The sequence below is a fragment of the Lineus longissimus genome, chromosome 12 (assembly GCF_910592395.1).
Source record: "Lineus longissimus chromosome 12, tnLinLong1.2, whole genome shotgun sequence".
Taxonomy (NCBI): Eukaryota; Metazoa; Nemertea; class Pilidiophora; order Heteronemertea; family Lineidae; genus Lineus; species Lineus longissimus.
In genome coordinates, this window is record NC_088319.1 from 3280295 (window position 1) to 3298944 (window position 18650).

Genomic DNA, 18650 nt, shown 5'->3' on the forward strand with positions numbered 1-18650 from the left:
ATGTAACAGAAGAAGATACCAAGACAAAGGTGAACATTGCCAAGAGAAAACGTAGACTCCGCATACATAATCACGCACAGCAAAGAAAAAATGACTTTCTTCCTGCAGTTGCCCACGAGAAGCCGCTCAAAGTGGTTGAACAAAGGCGTATTAAACGACAGGCATTTCAAGCAGCTCAGTGGCTTGAAAATAAGAGTGTTGGCAATAAACCCGGAGGTCTCGAGTTCTAGTCCCGATGAGTGGACCTTTTAATTTTTTTCCTTCCAGAATTCTCTGCGAAGGTCCGCATCGTCCCACGGCTTGCTGGTTTGTGAACTCGAGCGCATCGAAGCATTGGTGGTCTATCATGTTTCACGCCGTATTCAGAAGGGCCTTTCGGTCGTTTGAATTTCTTACTATTGCCGCATGGGGTGCTCTGGTTTTGTCCATGCAGTTCAGCTTTAAGTATCCTCAAGGACGTTATCTCTCAGTTAAACCCACTGAAATGATCACGTTGAGACTTAACATCTCCGTTAAAGCTAACATGGTTTTGAACAACTTGGCCTAGGGCTTTAAGGGTGTGCTGGCTTTCTATCCACCCGTTTCTGCTGGCGTGGTTGTGACGAAAGAGTTTCTGCAGGTTTGGTTGTGACGGGATATAGTTCTGTTTGTGACAGGATATACGTGCAGTTCTGCTTGTGTAGGCTTGGCCCGGTTGTGACAGGATATAGTTAGTTTCTGCAGGTTTGGTTGTGACGGGATATAGTTCAATTTCTGACAGGATATACGTGTAGTTCAGCTTGTGTAGGCTGGGCCCGGTTGTGACAGGATATAGTTCAGTTCCTGCAGGCTTGGTTGTGACAGAATGGTGCGAGGAAATTGCTGCAAGGAGGCGTACATGTTGCAAGTGATTACTGGCAGGTATAGTCGAACCTACAAGCGGTGGAGGACCTCTATCTAAACATTCGCGTGTTACTGTGTGTGAAAATTAGTACATGCCGGACTGTGTTTTCATCCAAGACGATTTTGAGTAACATATTTACCGCTCAGAGGCTGCCTAGTGGTCTTATCCCTATTGCCGCAGGTATGTCTCAAGACAGATTGTCTGTCTCTGTCTTAGAAATTCACCGCGGCAAGCTAAGATTTCCTAGTGGTCTTTGGTGGATCGTGCAAGTGGATGTACAAGTATTCTATATAAGACAAGAAATTACCCCCCCCCCCCAAAATAAGAAAGCTGATGAGAGAGTGTTGGAGGGGGGATTTCTTTTTGATCAGAGCCGATGATGTCGTCCTGGCTTTCCTACGACTCCACGCGTGCAGTGGGCTCGGGGGACGCCAGGCCGCCCCGGCCCGAGGTGATGGACGAGACGCGGTAGATTCCGGAGCGCAAAATAATTCTAGTCTGCCAATGATGCCAATCGTTGACAACCTGGACGAAACAAGCCTGGGTTCTTTGGTTTTGATAATTCGAGCGCGCTTGGTGCATTTTTGCTTTATTTTGAAGGAGAGGTCTTCGTTTCTAAACCCAATTTAAAAATGTGCAAAAATGCACCTAAAAGAGAGGGGCTCATGGGCACATCGTCAATCCGTGATCGAGGATAGTCCTGTGTGTGAGAAATGACAACATACATGCAGATACTCGGTAGACATAGTACCTAACTCTATATTGTGGTGGACAGGGACCTAGGTCGGCGGCCTGAAATCACGATACTATTAAGTTGGTCATTTTTTGTCCCGAAGTGATGTGGGTGGATTAACAACGTCGGTCAACGTCACCAGGGTGAACTGATAACCAGCTGGAAGAGGTGATGGAGTCCGTCACGGCCATAACCACAATGCAAAAAGAGTGATATTAATCAATGAGTCAATCAGTTAATTTGTATTGCGCCAAATTTATAAGAAGTATATACTCTTGGACTCTTAGGCGGATTGGAAAGACCGTTTGAGACACACTGCTCTCCTAATTAGAGGTTGGAAGTTGGTTCCAGAGATCTTGGGCCGAGCGATTTATAGAATGAATGGCACGTCTCTAAATGCCTTGCACCCGATGCGTGGCACTACCACGGGAGAGGTGCTCTCAGATCTCAAGGAGAACGACGACTCTCGATGTAGTTCCACCATCTCAATCTTAACTTGACTAGGTCGAAAGTTGTCAGTCCCGTCTAGCTGCTGTGAGTAAAACTTGTACCAGAAAAGACCAATTAACTTTTCCTAATACCTCAAACAATAAAACTGGGAAGGTTCTACTGATATTTTGGTGTTTCATTTTGTACTTTTACGGAATAGCTGGCGATGTATGTTGTACCGGAGTCGCCAAATAATAAGATACTGGTTGTACCAAGAACCATTAAGAACTACAAGTAGTTGCATTATATACTCCTCACCTGTCGTCGTATCAGAAAAATCAAAATGACTTGTCTGATTCTTGGCTCCCGGTGTCTTGGCTTTTCTTGGGCTTGTCGTGTGCGGAAGCTGGAAAAAGGACGGCACTGTTTCATATTCAAATACTGTTTATTCGGCCAAGAGCCGCTTCTAGACGAGTGCAATAGTTCTCTCTAATTCTATCGGCAATCTACCATTACGTTCCAACATTTTACGTTCCAACATTACATTTCCAGCATCTTAGCGTCGCTCGTGTTTGCCCTGAAGACCCATCCAAAAATGACCCAAATTGATATATTGTTATAATTGATATCTGGACATGCATGTCAGAACCAATAAAACACTGCCAATATAGTTGTTGATGTCGTACAGATGCTGCTTGCAAAAATCAGCTCAAAATTCCAACCGCTTCATGGTTTTTCAAACATTTGGTAAATTTTGCAAAATTCTGCCATCAAACTCAAAAAGGGGCCATGGATCCAGGGCCCTTGGATCCAGGGCCCATATGACCATCCATGAGCATGAATGTATAGGACTGAAAAGCCTGTAAGACCTGGGTACAAGGTAATTTAAAGGTGGTCTGCATCCGTTAACTGTGCGTGATATAACGCTGAAAATGCGGGATATTGATGATAAATACATAATCTGATAGATGTTAAAGCGAAATTTTTATATCAATGCTGGTTTTGCATAATTCTTCAAAATATCACGAAAACGATATTCCCACTCAATGAGCTAGACTTTGATGTTTTCATCCCAAATATTGGTTCAGTACTCAGACTGACATGGGCTTCCATGTCATCAAGAAAATTAACAAAAAATGTTGATATTTTGAGAACAAGATCAAGTTGTCATTTCGTGATATTTGGAAGAATAAATGGTTAATTAGCATTGATATTGATATTTCGCTTTAGCATCAATCAGACTATATATCTATCATTAGGTTCCAAAATGTTCAGCGTTTAGCGTCGCTCGTGTTTGCCCTGAAGATCCATCCAAAAATGACCCAAAATGATATATTGTTATAATTGATATCTAGACATGTCAGAACCAATAAAACACTGCCAATATAGTTGTTGATATCGTACAGATGCTGCATGCAAAAATCAGCTCAAAATTCCAAACGCTTCATGGTTTTTCAAACATTTGGTAAATTTTTGCAAAATACTGCCATCAAACTCAAAAAGGGGCCTTGGATCCAGGGCCCATATGACCATCCATGAGCATGAATGTATAGGACTGAATAGCCTGTAAGACCTGGGTACAAGGTATTTTCAAAGTGGTCTGCATCCGCAAACTGTGCGTGATATAACGCTGAAAATGCGGGATATTGATGACAGATACATAATCTGATAGATGTTAAAGCGAAATTTTTATATCAATGCTGGTTTGGCAGTAATTCTTCAAAATATCACGAAAACAATATTCCCTCTCAATCAACTAGACGTTGATGTTTTCACCCCAAATCTTGGTTCAGTACTCAGACTGACATTGTCTTCCATGTCATCAAGAAAATTATCAAAACATTTTGATATTTTGAGAACATGTCCAAGTTGTCATTTCGTGATATTTAGAAGAATAAATGGTTAATTAGCACTGATATCGATATTTTGCTTTAGCATCAATCAGATTATTAGCTTACCTTTTTCCTTTTTCACGTTATGACCTACTTTCTGGCCTCCAGGCGGCCATCTTGGATATTGTTTTTTGCATTTTTTAAGTTAATGTTTGTACATAGAGTGACTAAATTTTGGTGGGTATATCTTATGAGGTTAAATGACATACCCGGTTTTTTGATTTGACCTTCTTTTCAAGGTCACAGAGGTCAAAGTTCACTAAATCACCGATAGGTAGCACGTTTCGTTTCTTTTTGAGCTAGAAGGTTCTAAACTTGTGAGGGCATATATCTAGGGACCCTATATTCTACCCTAAAAAATTGTCCCGCTCGGACTTCAAATATGGCAGCCAGGCGGCCATCTTGAAAAATAAAAATAGTCGGATTGCAACCAAATTTCATGTGATTATATCTCTATGTACTCTCTACAATATCCCTGATTTTCAGTCAAATCCATTGACCAATGTGGCCGCCTGGCGGCCATATTGAAAATCAAACAAAGTCCTATTACTCTGAAACCAATGATCGGATTGCAACCAAACTTATGGTGATTATGTATCTATGTACTCTTATCAATATCCGTAATTTTCAGTCAAATCCCATGACAAATATGGCCACCAGGCCGCCATCTTTGAAATCCAAGGAATACCTATTACTCCTAAACTGTTGAACATATGTCAACCAATTTCCATGTGATATGTACACTCTTCAATAACACTGAAATTCAGTCAACTTTATAACCAAAATGCTATACTTAGATGGTACCGGTAATTTTCTTTTGTGCCATTGAGCCGAGAAGAAGAATATTATTCAATGGAATCAAAACTGGTGAAACAAGCCAGAAACTGTTCTCCCATTATTCACTGCAAATGACATGCATTACATTACCCGAGGTGAGCACATGGTCACTGGACCATTTCATTTCGTGACCACAATGTCGCTTACTGGGGCCTGAGTTCTTGCACGCACCCGTAACTTACCTGTGGACCCAGACTGATGACCGATGCTGTTCGCACCCGCTTAAGCCGAGGAAACGGTATACTGCTACTGCTAGGTGTGGTAGTCCCGATCGTAGAATTCAAACGGAGGTCCAACCCGCTGCTTGTCCGGTTCCGTGGATTAGACCGACGTAGGAACAACGATCTCGTATCCCGGCGGGTCTGTGCAAAAAAAATCATAAAGTTCACACCACACGTGTAACAAAATATACACAGTCAGTGAACGTAGTTTCTCGCAAACCATTGCCGAAACATGCCCGTTGCCAAAGTGCGATCATGCGTGTAACAACAAGGGGAGGAGGTATGTGATCGCCGCCAAGGGAAAACTACGCACGGCTTCAGCGGGAAATTGGTAATTTCAATTAGGCCTCCCCACTACTGCGGTTGATGAGAAGCGCCCCTATAGCAAAAATTCTGAAACAGAATTGGCAGACAATAGCTTGATGACCAAATAACCGCTGGAGCCGAGTATACTTTTCTTGCGGTGGGGAACCGAGCGGCATTGACGTCCTAGAATAATAAGGCCTAATGCTTATCGGGATTGGGAACACAGAACATTAGGGAACATTCTAGGTGTGAAAAACAACTTTCATTCAAATTCTGTAGTGCAGATCAGCCAATCAAAACACAGCACACCATGACGTCACTTACTGAAGCAGTGTCTGCACTGATTGATTTCTTTGCTCTCTGATTCTTTCGTCTACGTAGGAAGAGGGAGCGAACCTCCCTCCGACTCTGAAGGAATGGTTTGGTGAAGTAAAGTTAACAAAGTATGACTGCTATGATTGACGGACGTCGATATAAATCCACATCCACTGCGGTACCGGTACTCACTTCTAATAATATCTAAAAATTAGTGTGATTTATTTTGTCAGCAACAAAACCACGGCCGTCAACCAACAACACTCGGCACCATTTCCCAAGTCCCTTGATTCCGCAATGAATTTAGTTGGGCTTGTGTTTCAGAATCCAATAAGTCTCAAAATATCGAAAATGGCGTTTTAGACTCATTTGAAGGAAAAGGCGGTGAAATAATACATGTATAGCCAAAACAAAGTCTTTTTGAAAACATATCTCAGCGTTTGTGAATAAACGTAAACAGCTAAGAAGTGCTGATGTTTTGAAAATATATGACGGTTTACATTCCGCTGCACCAAAACAAAACAAATTTCAGAGGCGTGCGTTGCCAAAACGGATGATAAAACGTGCGAGGTCATCCTAGCGGCGAACAACTGTACCAGAGGACCAACCTGCGATTGGAACGTATCATAAAAATAATGGCCAAGACCCTATAAATTCGTTAATCAGGGTTCTCGATCAACAATTTCTTTCCACGTGGCATTGGTATGCTCACCATTTTTGGTGTCTTTGAATCCGCATCATCTGCCTTCACCCCATCATCCTCCGTCGTGTTAATCTTATCCTCGTAGCTCCTCTCCGCATTGATGAAATGTTTTAAGAATGACGTGCTGTCTTTGGTCTCCTTCTGTTTGTGGAGGCGCCGGCGCAGAATCTCGGTGCGGAATCTGTCGAAAGCCATCTGTGTTTTCGCCGTCTCTCGCTCCTCGTGTATAGGTGTGCACCAGCTGTAGAATGGAACATACATTATGTATTCATCATCTTCATCATCGTCATCACTACATCATCATCATCGTCATCTTCACCGGATAACTAATAATTTTCGGTCCTTATGTTGGTGGTTTATGCACAATGTCCTTCTGACGTAATCTATAGTCAGTGATACCTTTATGGTTTATTCATTTATGGTATGATTCCCTACCTTTCCTGGGGCTCCGGTTGCTGCCTCTTCGCCTTCAACTTCTCCGTGTATTGCTCGGAGATGGCTGCAGCTCGTTTGATCATAGCCTTTGTGTCCACTTCTATAGGATAACTGTTGGTCTGCAATTAAATTGCCAGATAGCTGTGTTGGTTAGAAATTACCATCTTCTGTGAAATATTTCTGACTATGATTTGATAGTACATGTACACAACATGCGCGCAGGCTGATCCGCGGGCGATAGCTTAAAGGGCTGCAATCGATAGATACGTGCGCATAAAGGATCTTTGCTAAGGTTTACCAAACCCAATCAAGGATTACACTGCGTGCGATTGCAATGCATTGTCCATTAAAAAACTATGCGAAATTACCTCATAACTCGCATTTAACGTCTATAGGCCTCTTCATTGCGTCTTACGTTCCTGGACCATTACTCTAAAAGGACGGATTCCACTGAAATGTTTTTGAAAACGCTGCGGTTTGATAATCCGTTTTTCAACACACGCGAAAAAGGTACGAAAGCCTAGAGGGCAATTCGAACTTTAGAACTCGACTTCGAGATTCAAAACTCGTATTCGAAGTTCAAAAATCTACTTCGAAAGCCTGAAGATGATCAAGATGACATGGTACCACATTTACCAGCAGTATGTTGTAGTCAATGGTCTCGGCGGCAAACAACCACTTGGCTCTCCTGACCTCTTCCGGATTCTGATAGAGTCTAAAGCGGCGGATCAAGTCCCTGGCGTCTATATCGGGACCCTTTTCTCGGCTACCCTGGCTACATATAGAGCGGGTGTGGAGCTTGGAGTATTCTTCGACAACCTTTGGGTAAAGAATAGGCATGAATTACCTTTGAGTAAAAACATTAGAGGTATTTGCATGTATGCATTTATATTCTTGCGGTTTTTCTGTAGTTGAAAAATGGATTAAAGTGATCTGATCTGTGAAATTTTCAGTGGAATGTGGCCTTGCCTTTAGCAGAAAATCCTTGCTGTGTCCACCTTTATTTTTCATGAGCTTCGGTATGAATTCTAGTTGAAGCTTCTGGTCCACGTCACTCGGCGAAATCGGTTTGAGTGCAGACACTGAAAACATGAATGGACCCCTTCTGAATAACGATTATTATTAAAGGAATGGGCGGATTTTTATTGCAGTATGTTTGTTATTCCTCTGGTTCATCAGTAGACTATTTTCTGAACGTGTTTGATGCTTTTCCAATTTTGTTTCAGCTCTGATATAGTAGAAAAACGCGTTCATTTATTCGTTATTTTTAGAACGCAAAAGCCATGGCTCTATCTACACCAAAACGCTACAGGGTATACAGATCAATAGCTCCACGAAGCAACCAAAACCGCTTGGGTTGGTGCAAAATGTGGAAGCTGTCAAAACGCATTTAGAACCGCATTTTTCGTTGTTTAATTTGAGATATTTTAGAATAGAAATACCTCACTGTCGGTATTGATTGTCTCAACAAAACCGCTCGGGTGGAGCTGAAATGTTGGCCAAAACCTCGGCTCTGTCTCGGTTTTGGTCCACATTTTAGCTCCACCCCGCGGTTTTGGTGAGACAACCAATACCTCCAGTTCGGTATTTATTCCTTAAATATATATTATACCTTTGTTTTCCGTGTTGTTTGAGGCAGCAGATTTCGACCTGTTTCTGTTCGCCGGAGCAGGTTGGAAGACACTTGGATTTACCAGCGGCAATCGGGCTGATTGCGTCCTTGAACTTCTTGAACTCTGACCTTTAGGTTCGTTGATCAAGAAAGAGTAGATACCTCGTTTTTTAGGCGTGCTGAAATTGTGAAAAATCTGTGAAGTCGATTTCATGATTATTTTGAACACTTTATTCGTTTGAGTAGATAATACACTGTTCTCAAAAAGCAGTCAAGGCCTATTTGTAAATCATCAATGGTAATGGTAGGTAAAACGACTTCCTGTGAATGATGCTGGGCCCAATCTTCTCACAGAAATTCTTGGTCACATTACCTGTTCGTAATGAAGGAAATAAACTGCGTGTTCTTTGAACAATGCAACTCATCATGGATTAAATGGCCCGTTCCACTAAAGTGTTTCCCTTCTTTTCTTTCGCCATGCCGGCAAAAATGGCTCTGACTGCTATTTGATACAGTCCAAATCACAAATGACATCCCGTAAATCACATGACGTCATTGGCGCGTCATTGACGCACTACCAAGCGCTTAGGTCGAGCGTAATTACGCGGAACAAAGAGAGATAAGCGCTTCACTGGTGCGTCATTGGCGGCGCTAGGCACGTAACTCGCAGGTCACTGACGCGAAGCAAAACGGATGTCAATTGTGATTTGGACTGTAATTGAAAATCACCCGCTCATGCAGGTGGGGTCTCACTTCTACTTGATTACTTCTACAGTCTGTCGGAAGTTATGATATTGGTGCTTATATTAGAGATTAGATTCTATCTCTAGCTGACAGTTTTAAGATTACTAACTTACTCATCAAATGAAAGTGAAACCTGTCTGTTCTTCTGTAACCTGAGTATCTCCCTTCCATTATCAAAATGAGGCTTCGCGTCTCCGGCCACCACGTCTTGGACCTGGCTTTCCCGGTAGGACTTCCATAGCGTCTCACTGTAACCATAGTTACGGAGCATCTCGTCGCTAGGCAACACGTGACGATGGTTGGTCAGAAGCTGGATAAGATGCTCTGTGTCTTTTAATTTGAACTCACACCTAAAAAGAATACACAAATTTAGTCTTTTGTATGATCAATATGCGCGTTTCATTTACACGTATTGTCTGCGTATTCGATTGGAAGTGACTATTTGGCAAGCCCGGCTCACCAAACAGCGCCTTTTTTCTGCCCTAGATGGAGAGCCGAACTCATGCATATTCAACCATCCAGGAGCTCATTATCATTCGTGGCAGCACGGTCAGCAACACTGGAGTTACAGTGAAACGCCTTTAGAAATGCACACTAATGCATTTTTAAATTTAACTGATAAGCATGTTAAAACATGCTTATCAGTTAAATCACGTTTATGACTTTTTTGTAAATCCATACAGTCATGTACACGTACATGCTTCTTCATGGATTATTGACCAAAACCCGAGTTTAGTAACAGAAATTGAATCGAGAGCGGGAAGTCGGCCATTGTTAAATATGCGCATATAAATTCGAATATGACGTCACTGCTCTCTGATTGGCCAACATGTTGTAACCTCTCCGGCTCGCCAAAGAGGGTAGTATTTTTGCCCTGTTTGGCAAGCCCGGCTTGCCGAACAGGGTGGCTTTTTAGTGCTGTTTGGCAAGCGGCTCTCCAAACAGGACAAAAAAAGATGCCTGTTCTGCGAGCGGCTTGTCAAATAGACCCGGCCTATTCGATTTCCTTTTTACGCTGCACCACACTCCCTACGGAGCTTTTATTGCATGCGTTGACAAAACGAAAATATAAAACATGCATATACTACATATTGCACTGGATGTATAACTATAACTTTAAACATGATTGTATAAGCCTCAAGTGGTCCTCAAATGAAAACATTTGAAACAATTCAGGTCCAGTCCGGTCAGTCATATGCTAACTTTATTATCTTATGCACCGTTGCTCGGCGACACTGTATCGCCACGTCGTGACTCGTGGGAAGATTGTGCGTCATATCGCCACTTTTTAATGGGAATTAAGGTCATGATGTAAATGGCGATATAACACACGAAGTAGCGATACAACATCGTACAACGTTAGCAGAATCTTCCAGTAACGGAACGTAAGGCACAGTATTGTCATCACGCCTTTGACGACTTCGTCTATATCGTTCAGCATCACCATCAACATTTTCATCATCATCAAAATCATATGTCGGAGAAATTTCTGTCCTGTAGGCTTACTATAAGCCTTAAAAATCATGCGTCAAAAGGCGCTTCACGTCCTTGACTGTTGATCTCACCTGTTGATTTTATAGCACGTGGTCAAACAGGAAGTGACGACACTACATGGGCATGGCTGACCGGGGTCAAGGACACACTCCTCACCAAACAAGGCGCCTTCTTCAATCTTGTCCAACTCGAAGATGACCTCTTTGTCTGATTCGAGTAGAATGACGTTCCTGAAGAATTTGCACCGACCTGAAACGGAGAGTGATTTACCATTATAGCCAGTGGGACTCATGGAACTGCAGTGAGAACGGCTACCAAATTTCCTGGAGCGGATCCAGGAGTCGGATCACACACATTTTTGTGTATATAAGAGTTGTTGGAGAAGCAAAACCCTTGATTTCAACAGCATTTTCACCAACCTTACCAGAGATTATGAAGTAGACAAATTCGCCGTCCGTAGCACCCTGTCTGATAATTACTTTATTTGGAGGAAACTCCTGAAATACGAAGTGACGTCATTATTTGTTTAAACTGTAAATGTTAAATATAAAACATCAAAACCACTAAACATTACATAAATTAGTAATGGGACCATGTTATGTTAAAAACCTATCACCAATTAAAGATTGCGGTTGACTATACATACCACCTTCAGTAACTTAGGTACAAGTTTAGTCCTTTCCTCTGCGGTCAGGTCCGCGAGGACACACCTCTTGTCGGCCATGTAATTCTCCTTCTCCTGGATATCATTGACCCGAGTCCGGGAAATAGTCCGATGAAACTTGAGCCTGTCGACCCTCAGACATTCACACGGCTCCTTCGTATAGACTGTAGCAGGGGGTGAGATGTCTTGCACGTCCTCCTCCGCCCTCACCAAACCCAAATACTCCCCAGATGTGTGGGTGTAGATTATGTTTGGCTCGAACACCTGCAGGCTATTTGAGACACTGAAGTCATACGTCACCTCGACTGACCCGTGGAGGATGTAATAGCACGAGAGAGACGACTCGTGCTGTTGTTTTGTGACGTACTGGAATGGATTATGCTTCTCAAACGTGACACACTGTGCAAGGCAATCTTTCACATAGTCTACTCCTTTATGGATTAGTCTCAAACCGTCCACTACACACCGCATCGCGCTGATCTCATTTCGAGTCAAAGGTTGGTCATCCGTCATGAATGACAAGCTGTTCTTCACCATGATACGTCGTGCCTCAGACGTCACTATGACATCGCCTTTGCAAAAGTGACGTTTATTGAAAACTGGCGGGAGATTTAGTTGTGTGTGTCGGGCTGCCTCCTCTTCCCGCGCTTTTTTGGTCGCCTCAGCAAACCGCTTTCTTTCGGCCGCTTTTTTCACGACCTTGACGATGTTGATGTTGGCCGCCATGCAGATGGTCACGCTTCAATCTTCAACCTCGCTGTCTAGCTCGCCGAGCACACAATCGACAAAATGATTGGAGCCTTTCTTGGCCATGATGTCCGTTCCAAAGGCCTATTGTTGGCATGTGCTAGAAGGATGAAAGATATACTGGACTAAAGAAGTAATAGCAATGGGATAATCAATGGAGTTTCTTTCAGATATCATGGTGTCACTGTTAAAATTCTAAAGTCAATTCTCAAGTCAGCATAACATGTCCCCACGGCACGAGTTAGTATTCGAAACCCCCGAGGTACCCGTGTCCCTCTTATTTTACAGGTGTTGAGGCGAGCGGTATGTGATGAATTTGGGTGTGACCATGTAGGGCTTACGCTTATTTTCCACTTGAAGAGTCATGGTCCGTGGAAGGTTTTGTTGACTTGATGTGTCTTTAGAAGTGATGTATGCATTTAGTTGGCTACAGGATTTCTTCAAAGGCTACATTCCTTTTTATTTTTCTTTCGTCTCGCACTCCTTGGGTGTAAGTTGTGTCGACTTAGGAGTTGGACGTATATGTGTTGGAATGTCCTGGCTCTGGAGAAGGCCATGTACAGTTGGCCTTCATGGCTGTGGGAAAAACAGGCGCAGGAGGGCCAACCGTCTACTCTATGAGTCTATCCGTCGGGGGCCAACCGTCTACTCTAGTTGGAAGGCCAGTTGTACGTGGGTTTTACAAATGAGATCACTCCGTAACACATATTACGTTATTACAGGTCGAGTGACTGGAAACCTGCCAGAGGAACGCCCTCGTGTCTTTCTTACGAAACACAAGAAATCATGTACACTATGTCTATTTCACAGAAATTTACCAATGCATGCTTACCTTGGTCACGACTGGTCTAATGCACCTGTATCCGTATCCATTTTCCAAAATATCCGGATCATCATCTAAGCTCAGTATTTGATCTTTAGCCCTTTTTCCACACTTCCCAAGTTAGCACCCACCAAATGACACTCACAACTGATGATCACTTTGTCTGATGCATCAACGCAGATCAATGCATATGTGTGTTAAGTGATAGATAAATAGATATGATAGCATCAGGCTTGTTTATGTATATGTTTCTATGGTAACGCAATTCATCGGAAGATGTGTTATTTTGAGGTGCCGTTGCCTTGGTTACCTGACAACGATGATAAAACATGTCCGTCTGTCACCTACTATCGATCACTTATTAACTAATTGTGTATTCAATGAATTATTTTCTCATTTAGGAAAGATACACTCATTGTAACCCAAAGCTCAGAAACAAAGACACTTCAACTACTGTACAATGTATTCTCTGATAGCTCACAAATTAAAAAGAAAAATCCAAAGCTCAGAATCCAAGAAATATCTGTTGTAATCCAAAGGCCCTGAAGCAAAGACTAACATCCATTGAACGTCATCACAAAGCTCATGATCAGATGGTTAAACGGAGCTCTTAAACGGAGTTCTGGGGTCCATTTAGTGATGGCCAAGTTCGTACACTCGTCAGTTGCAAGCTGTGATTCAGAGTGCGTAATAGTATTTCTCTATTTTCGTTGTTAATCATCGATATGGTAATTAATATCAGCACGCTAATGATTAGGAATTAGAACTTTCCATTGATCATTGGCCAGGGAGTTTCTTCTTAATATGTACATACATCAATACGGAAGTTCTATTTGTATAAAGGCATTCACGCACATGTAAGCACGCCAGTGTTGCGCCTTGTTCATTATCCAAGATGACACAGAGTGATTTGTGAGCGGAGAAAATTGCAGGAAATCTCTTACCTTTGTAATGTCATCCTTTTCCGGATTAAAACATACGTCCTACGCCTTCTACCAGGAAATGTCCAATCTAATATTTTGTCATCGTATATGCAACTCTAACAGTTTAGCAATATTGATATGAGGATGTGAATAATTTAAGCGGGTAGTTAAGATATGCCTAGTGACAGGTACGGCAGGTTCTAACCAGTATTGATTCGTCTATACAATCAAATAGGCAGGCATTTATGGCCAATATACTATCGAGTATTACTAGCCACACGACATCAGAGCACAAAGTATCAAAAAACGAAGTTTCAACATACGTGTACAATGTTTTATTAATTTTTTAAATTTTTGATTACATGTTTCGTCTGCACCGCATGCGATACTAGTAAAAATTTATAGATGCATGCAGTGCATTAGCATAGAAATAATAGAGGCTACCACAATACCTTTCAGGAAAGTATCGCGGCATATGTACGTATATGATAAAATTTGTTCATTTCTAAACGTTTTTTGGAATGTTTGATACCATAACCGTTCGCAAATTCCATCATAGTGAAACGAAACGCCTTTCAGAACCTCCAAAATTTTCTCCATTTTACCGAGAAACCTCTACCATTGTCTAGGGGGTGCTTCCATACGTAATTTTTTTTACGAAAAAACTGGATCGCTGGACTGCTGGATTCACTCGATTGTGACTCATGGATCACCACCGCCTGGATTGGGGATCGTTCGGAAAATGGCTTCTGGCAAAAACAGTGATGGCATTCTAATTACACCCCTGAATTGTTCACGTCATCCGCTGCCAGGCATGTTTGAATTGTCCACGGCTCCGTGAGTCGATGTGGATAAACGTGTACCGGAAACTGCGTCATAAGGTGGCGGTGGTGAGCGGTATCTGCTCCTGAAAAAAGTGACAATAATATTGATACTGTATGACGTTTTATCATATGTTGTAGTCGCCATAGTGAACTTCCAGTGGCATTGCCTGCGCGTTGTCTGGAAGCTGAGCAATGTTGAGGATCAAACGAAAAAACGGGATCGCTGGACTGTTGGATTCACTCGATTGTGACTCATGGATCACCACCGCCTGGATTGGGGATTGTTCGGAGGATCAACATTGAGGATGATGAGGATCAACATTGAGGATCAAGTTGTTAATTGCCAACATGGTCAAAATATTATCACTTTTTCACGATATTTGGTTTGAAGTAAAACTTTTACAAAAAAGTGTGGCAATGCACATTTCATGAAAATGGTAACATTGGTACCAATTAGAAACGTGTGATTTTCGAAGAGAATGTGATGTCATTGAGAGGGATACTAAACGGGAACTAACAGCAATTGTGAGGGGGGTCAATTGATGGTCTTAAGGTGACGACTGCGCAGATAGAGTCCAGTCAGGTTGATTTAAAGTGATGAGAAAAACAATCCGTTACAGGCGTGTATAGTGCCCAATGTATTATGTGATACATGTAGTAGCGACATCTATCGGCAACTTGGTGTACTTAAGTATACAGCTTTGGAGTGGGATTTACTTGACGAGGAAGATAAGTCCCTGTGTGCCATTATAGACTGTCACTTGTAGTATTACGCTCACGCTGGTGCTGATCTCTTATAATGATTTCACCCGTGTTGCGAATGAGTTTTTGACATGGCCTGTGAATTTTAGGCAGGACTATTGTACGCCCCGTTTTAATGCATCGTTTATCGCGGTCCAATGAAATTTCCATTATGCGGTTTTGAGAGGTCACGGTCTTGCTGGAAGCGACTTTTGTACGAAACCAACAAATCTCATGAATTTGTCCCTTTAATATTGCCCACCTGGCTTCTGACTATACCACTCTGATAGTGAGTTGTACCTGTGATCGAAAGATGGCAGGAACAGCGAGTTGTTCTCAACGTCTAACGGATAAGGTGGTGGTGGTTCTGTCTTCATTTCTCGGGATATAGACGGCGCAGCCTCCACAAAAATAGACGGCTCACGATTCAGCGGAGGGATGACAACTAGAGAAAAAGAAATAAATTAGCAAAAAGGAATTATTCTGAATTTTCTATTTTCTTTTAATCAAATCGGAACCGGCAAGGAATGGGGAGGGGAGAACAGGGCTTAAAGGGACAACTTTGGTGTGGGATATACCTGACCATGAGTGTAATACCCTGGCTTGCCACCATGCGCCGCCACCAGTAGTATCACGCCAATGCTGAGTTCTAATAATGATTTTGGATAGTGTTGGGAGGCAGTTTTGGCCATGGCTTGTGAATTTCAGGCATGCTATATGGTTACAACTCGTTCTAGTGCATTGTTTATTGCAGTTCAAGACTTTTCAATTACCCTGTTGGGAGAAGTCACGGTGTTCCTGGAAGCCATGTATGAAAAACCAACATATTTCATACCCAAGTTGTCCCTTTAAGACAGCCACAGTGGAAATGACATGTAACCAATGAGGCGAGGATGCACTGACGGAAATTTGTCGCCCAAATGAACTATTTCGCATTCACACCCGCCGCCTACGTCGTCTGGGATCCTGACCACACCTTTTAAAAACATCAGGTGTGTTGAAAAACCGTACCATTCTGCTCATATCCTCCTTGTCGTCAGTGATGATTACCCAATTCGCTCCGTCTATTGCTGTGGTCACAGCTGGGCAGCGGTAATATTCAGCGATATCGGACACTGTTGTGGATGGATATGTAATATGTTGAACACTTTTTTATGGCTGGTATCTCCGAAAAACTCCTCCTCGATGGAGCTACGTCTTACACCCCTGGCATTGTCGAATCGAGGAGAACGGGCATCTTTGCTTGACTCAGCTGGTAATGTCTAGACTAATTCCATTTTCGACACGTTATACATATGTAATGTCAAGTGGTAAATCGCGATTTGGTCCAGACAGCCTATTCTATGTCCCTCGGACGTCATTGCACGTCCGTAGCTAGACCTACATTGCATGTCCTTGGCTTGACGTGCATTTCATCGATGTCCTTGTCTGGACGTACATTGTACAGTGTACACGAATGGGTTCTTCCAGTTCATGGAATGGATGTCCAAGATGGACACTAACAGTTTAGTTTCAATCAAATCAATTTTCTGAATCGCAAGAATTTTTCAGACAGTGTCTTTTTTACATAATTATTGGTATAAAAATTATTTATGAAAATCATTTATGAAAAAAATTGTTTTTAACTGCTTCAGAAAGAAATATATACATGTATCTTCATAATACTTCTTTTGAACAAAAAAAAATATTATCTCAAATTTGATAAACCGAAAAGTTGCTTCCGTTATAAAATTCATGCCTGCGGCCAGCCTCGTCCCAAGCCAATTCCTGACGCAAGGTTGGATTGTACGTTTTCGGACCGGAGCGATCGACCACCTAAACATTTCACGAGATCTCGCAGGGTGCGCGTGGTTTTACCGGCCTGCGGCAATGGACGCCCAAATGACATACCCACATGTAGAAACACACACACACATGTAATTTGTAAAATTAGAGTCATTCAAATGACCGTGGTCTGTGCCGATTCAAATATAAACAAAGCAGTCTTATCGGTCATTGAATGCGAGTGCATTTCTTTGCCTAAACCTGCCTTATTACTGAATCAAGTGGTATATCTCAGATGCCAGAGAGTCAATCCATTCGTTGATGTTCAGAAAGGATCTGAAGGAAGGTATTATTTAAACCTGTCATACGATTTATCGACGTTGACATGGATTTTGTGGTATTGAAAAAGTTAATATGGGTGCACACAAAATCTTGGACCGGCGGCTCGTTAGAATGGAACATGCCCGTCAGTTCTCAGATCTGATTCCCCGGGGTGACACAGATCGCTTGTGGTCTCGGGGTACCTACCTCTCACTCTGTCCCTTCGTCTCTCCCCTGCCTCCTTGCATAACCTGTGGCACTGGTAGATGGCGAACATTATGATGATAACGAACGCGATACTGGCAATAGAGCCTAGGATGGCGATGAGAAGGGTTTGAGTGGTGGGCCTATAAAACAACAAAGCAGTTCATTGGTTAGCTTGGATAGCGTCTCGGAGAGCCAGAAATTTTGGAGACTTTGCCGATTATTACATTGAAGAGGATTTCCCTCGAAAATCAGAGAAACTTGTGAAGCGTTCTCGCATAACCAGTCTATAAGGGATGACTATCACCATAGCTTTATCAATCTTGATTTTGCCACCAAAAGAAAGGCTTCTCTCAGATGCATGTTCAAAAGGAGAGAAAATTTTGTCTTTCGTGTAGTTAATAAGCAACTTTATTATCACAAAACATGCATATACATAGCATGCGTGGTGGTACTGACAAGCATTTTTCTCGCGATCTCAAATTCGCAGGACATCTTTGAAATTACCGCTGCTAAATAGCACTAAAAAGCCTCAAAAAGTGTCACTATTTTACTCACTTCAATCCGAATATCTCTCCCATTCTAACTGGTGTTCACCGTACATCTCGACACTTCTAAACCGGTACGTCTCGTCAAAACGTCTAAAGTAGGCCTACAATTCATGTCTGTTGTTAGCATCATTGACAGTGAAAATTATGTAGCATATAGCCAATTAATAAATTGTCACACTTAGCGCTGGTCACACAATCGAATGTGAACCTTTTTCACGTCTTGGCATACAAAATATATAATGTGTTCCAAACTTGATACGCCTTTAAATATCACGGCACTGTACATCAATTGAAGTGCAGTCAATTTGTTGTATGAAAATCAGTGAACATGTGGGTATATGTGATTTATTATGGTCTGATTTATATGCTAGCAGTGTTGATGGCTCAGCGACCGCTTTATTGCGCGACCTTTTGCTAACAGATGCCCAATGAAAGATATTTGTCAATCAGTTTATATCATATTAAGCCATGCTTGATTTCACTG

At 42.3% G+C, this 18650-nt stretch overlaps 2 protein-coding genes across 2 annotated transcripts; both read right to left on the bottom strand.

Annotated features, from left to right (window-relative positions):
• Window positions 1-1634: 1634 nt before the first annotated feature.
• On the bottom strand, window positions 1635-12085 carry LOC135497192 (uncharacterized). Its single transcript, XM_064786938.1, has 12 exons — window positions 11251-12085; window positions 11029-11101; window positions 10676-10853; window positions 9224-9460; window positions 8367-8545; window positions 7724-7836; window positions 7391-7573; window positions 6755-6873; window positions 6329-6560; window positions 4957-5136; window positions 2364-2451; window positions 1635-1675 (listed from the first exon to the last, which is right to left on the bottom strand). The coding sequence occupies exons 1-12, from the start codon at window positions 11992-11994 to the stop codon at window positions 1641-1643; spliced, it is 2361 nt and encodes a 786-aa protein (XP_064643008.1). The 5' UTR covers window positions 11995-12085; the 3' UTR covers window positions 1635-1640.
• A 2004-nt stretch (window positions 12086-14089) lies between these two features.
• On the bottom strand, window positions 14090-18315 carry LOC135497109 (uncharacterized). The gene is made up of 4 exons (XM_064786827.1): window positions 18174-18315; window positions 17619-17758; window positions 15627-15771; window positions 14090-14668 (listed from the first exon to the last, which is right to left on the bottom strand). The coding sequence occupies exons 1-4, from the start codon at window positions 18194-18196 to the stop codon at window positions 14560-14562; spliced, it is 417 nt and encodes a 138-aa protein (XP_064642897.1). The 5' UTR covers window positions 18197-18315; the 3' UTR covers window positions 14090-14559.
• Window positions 18316-18650: the final 335 nt, after the last annotated feature.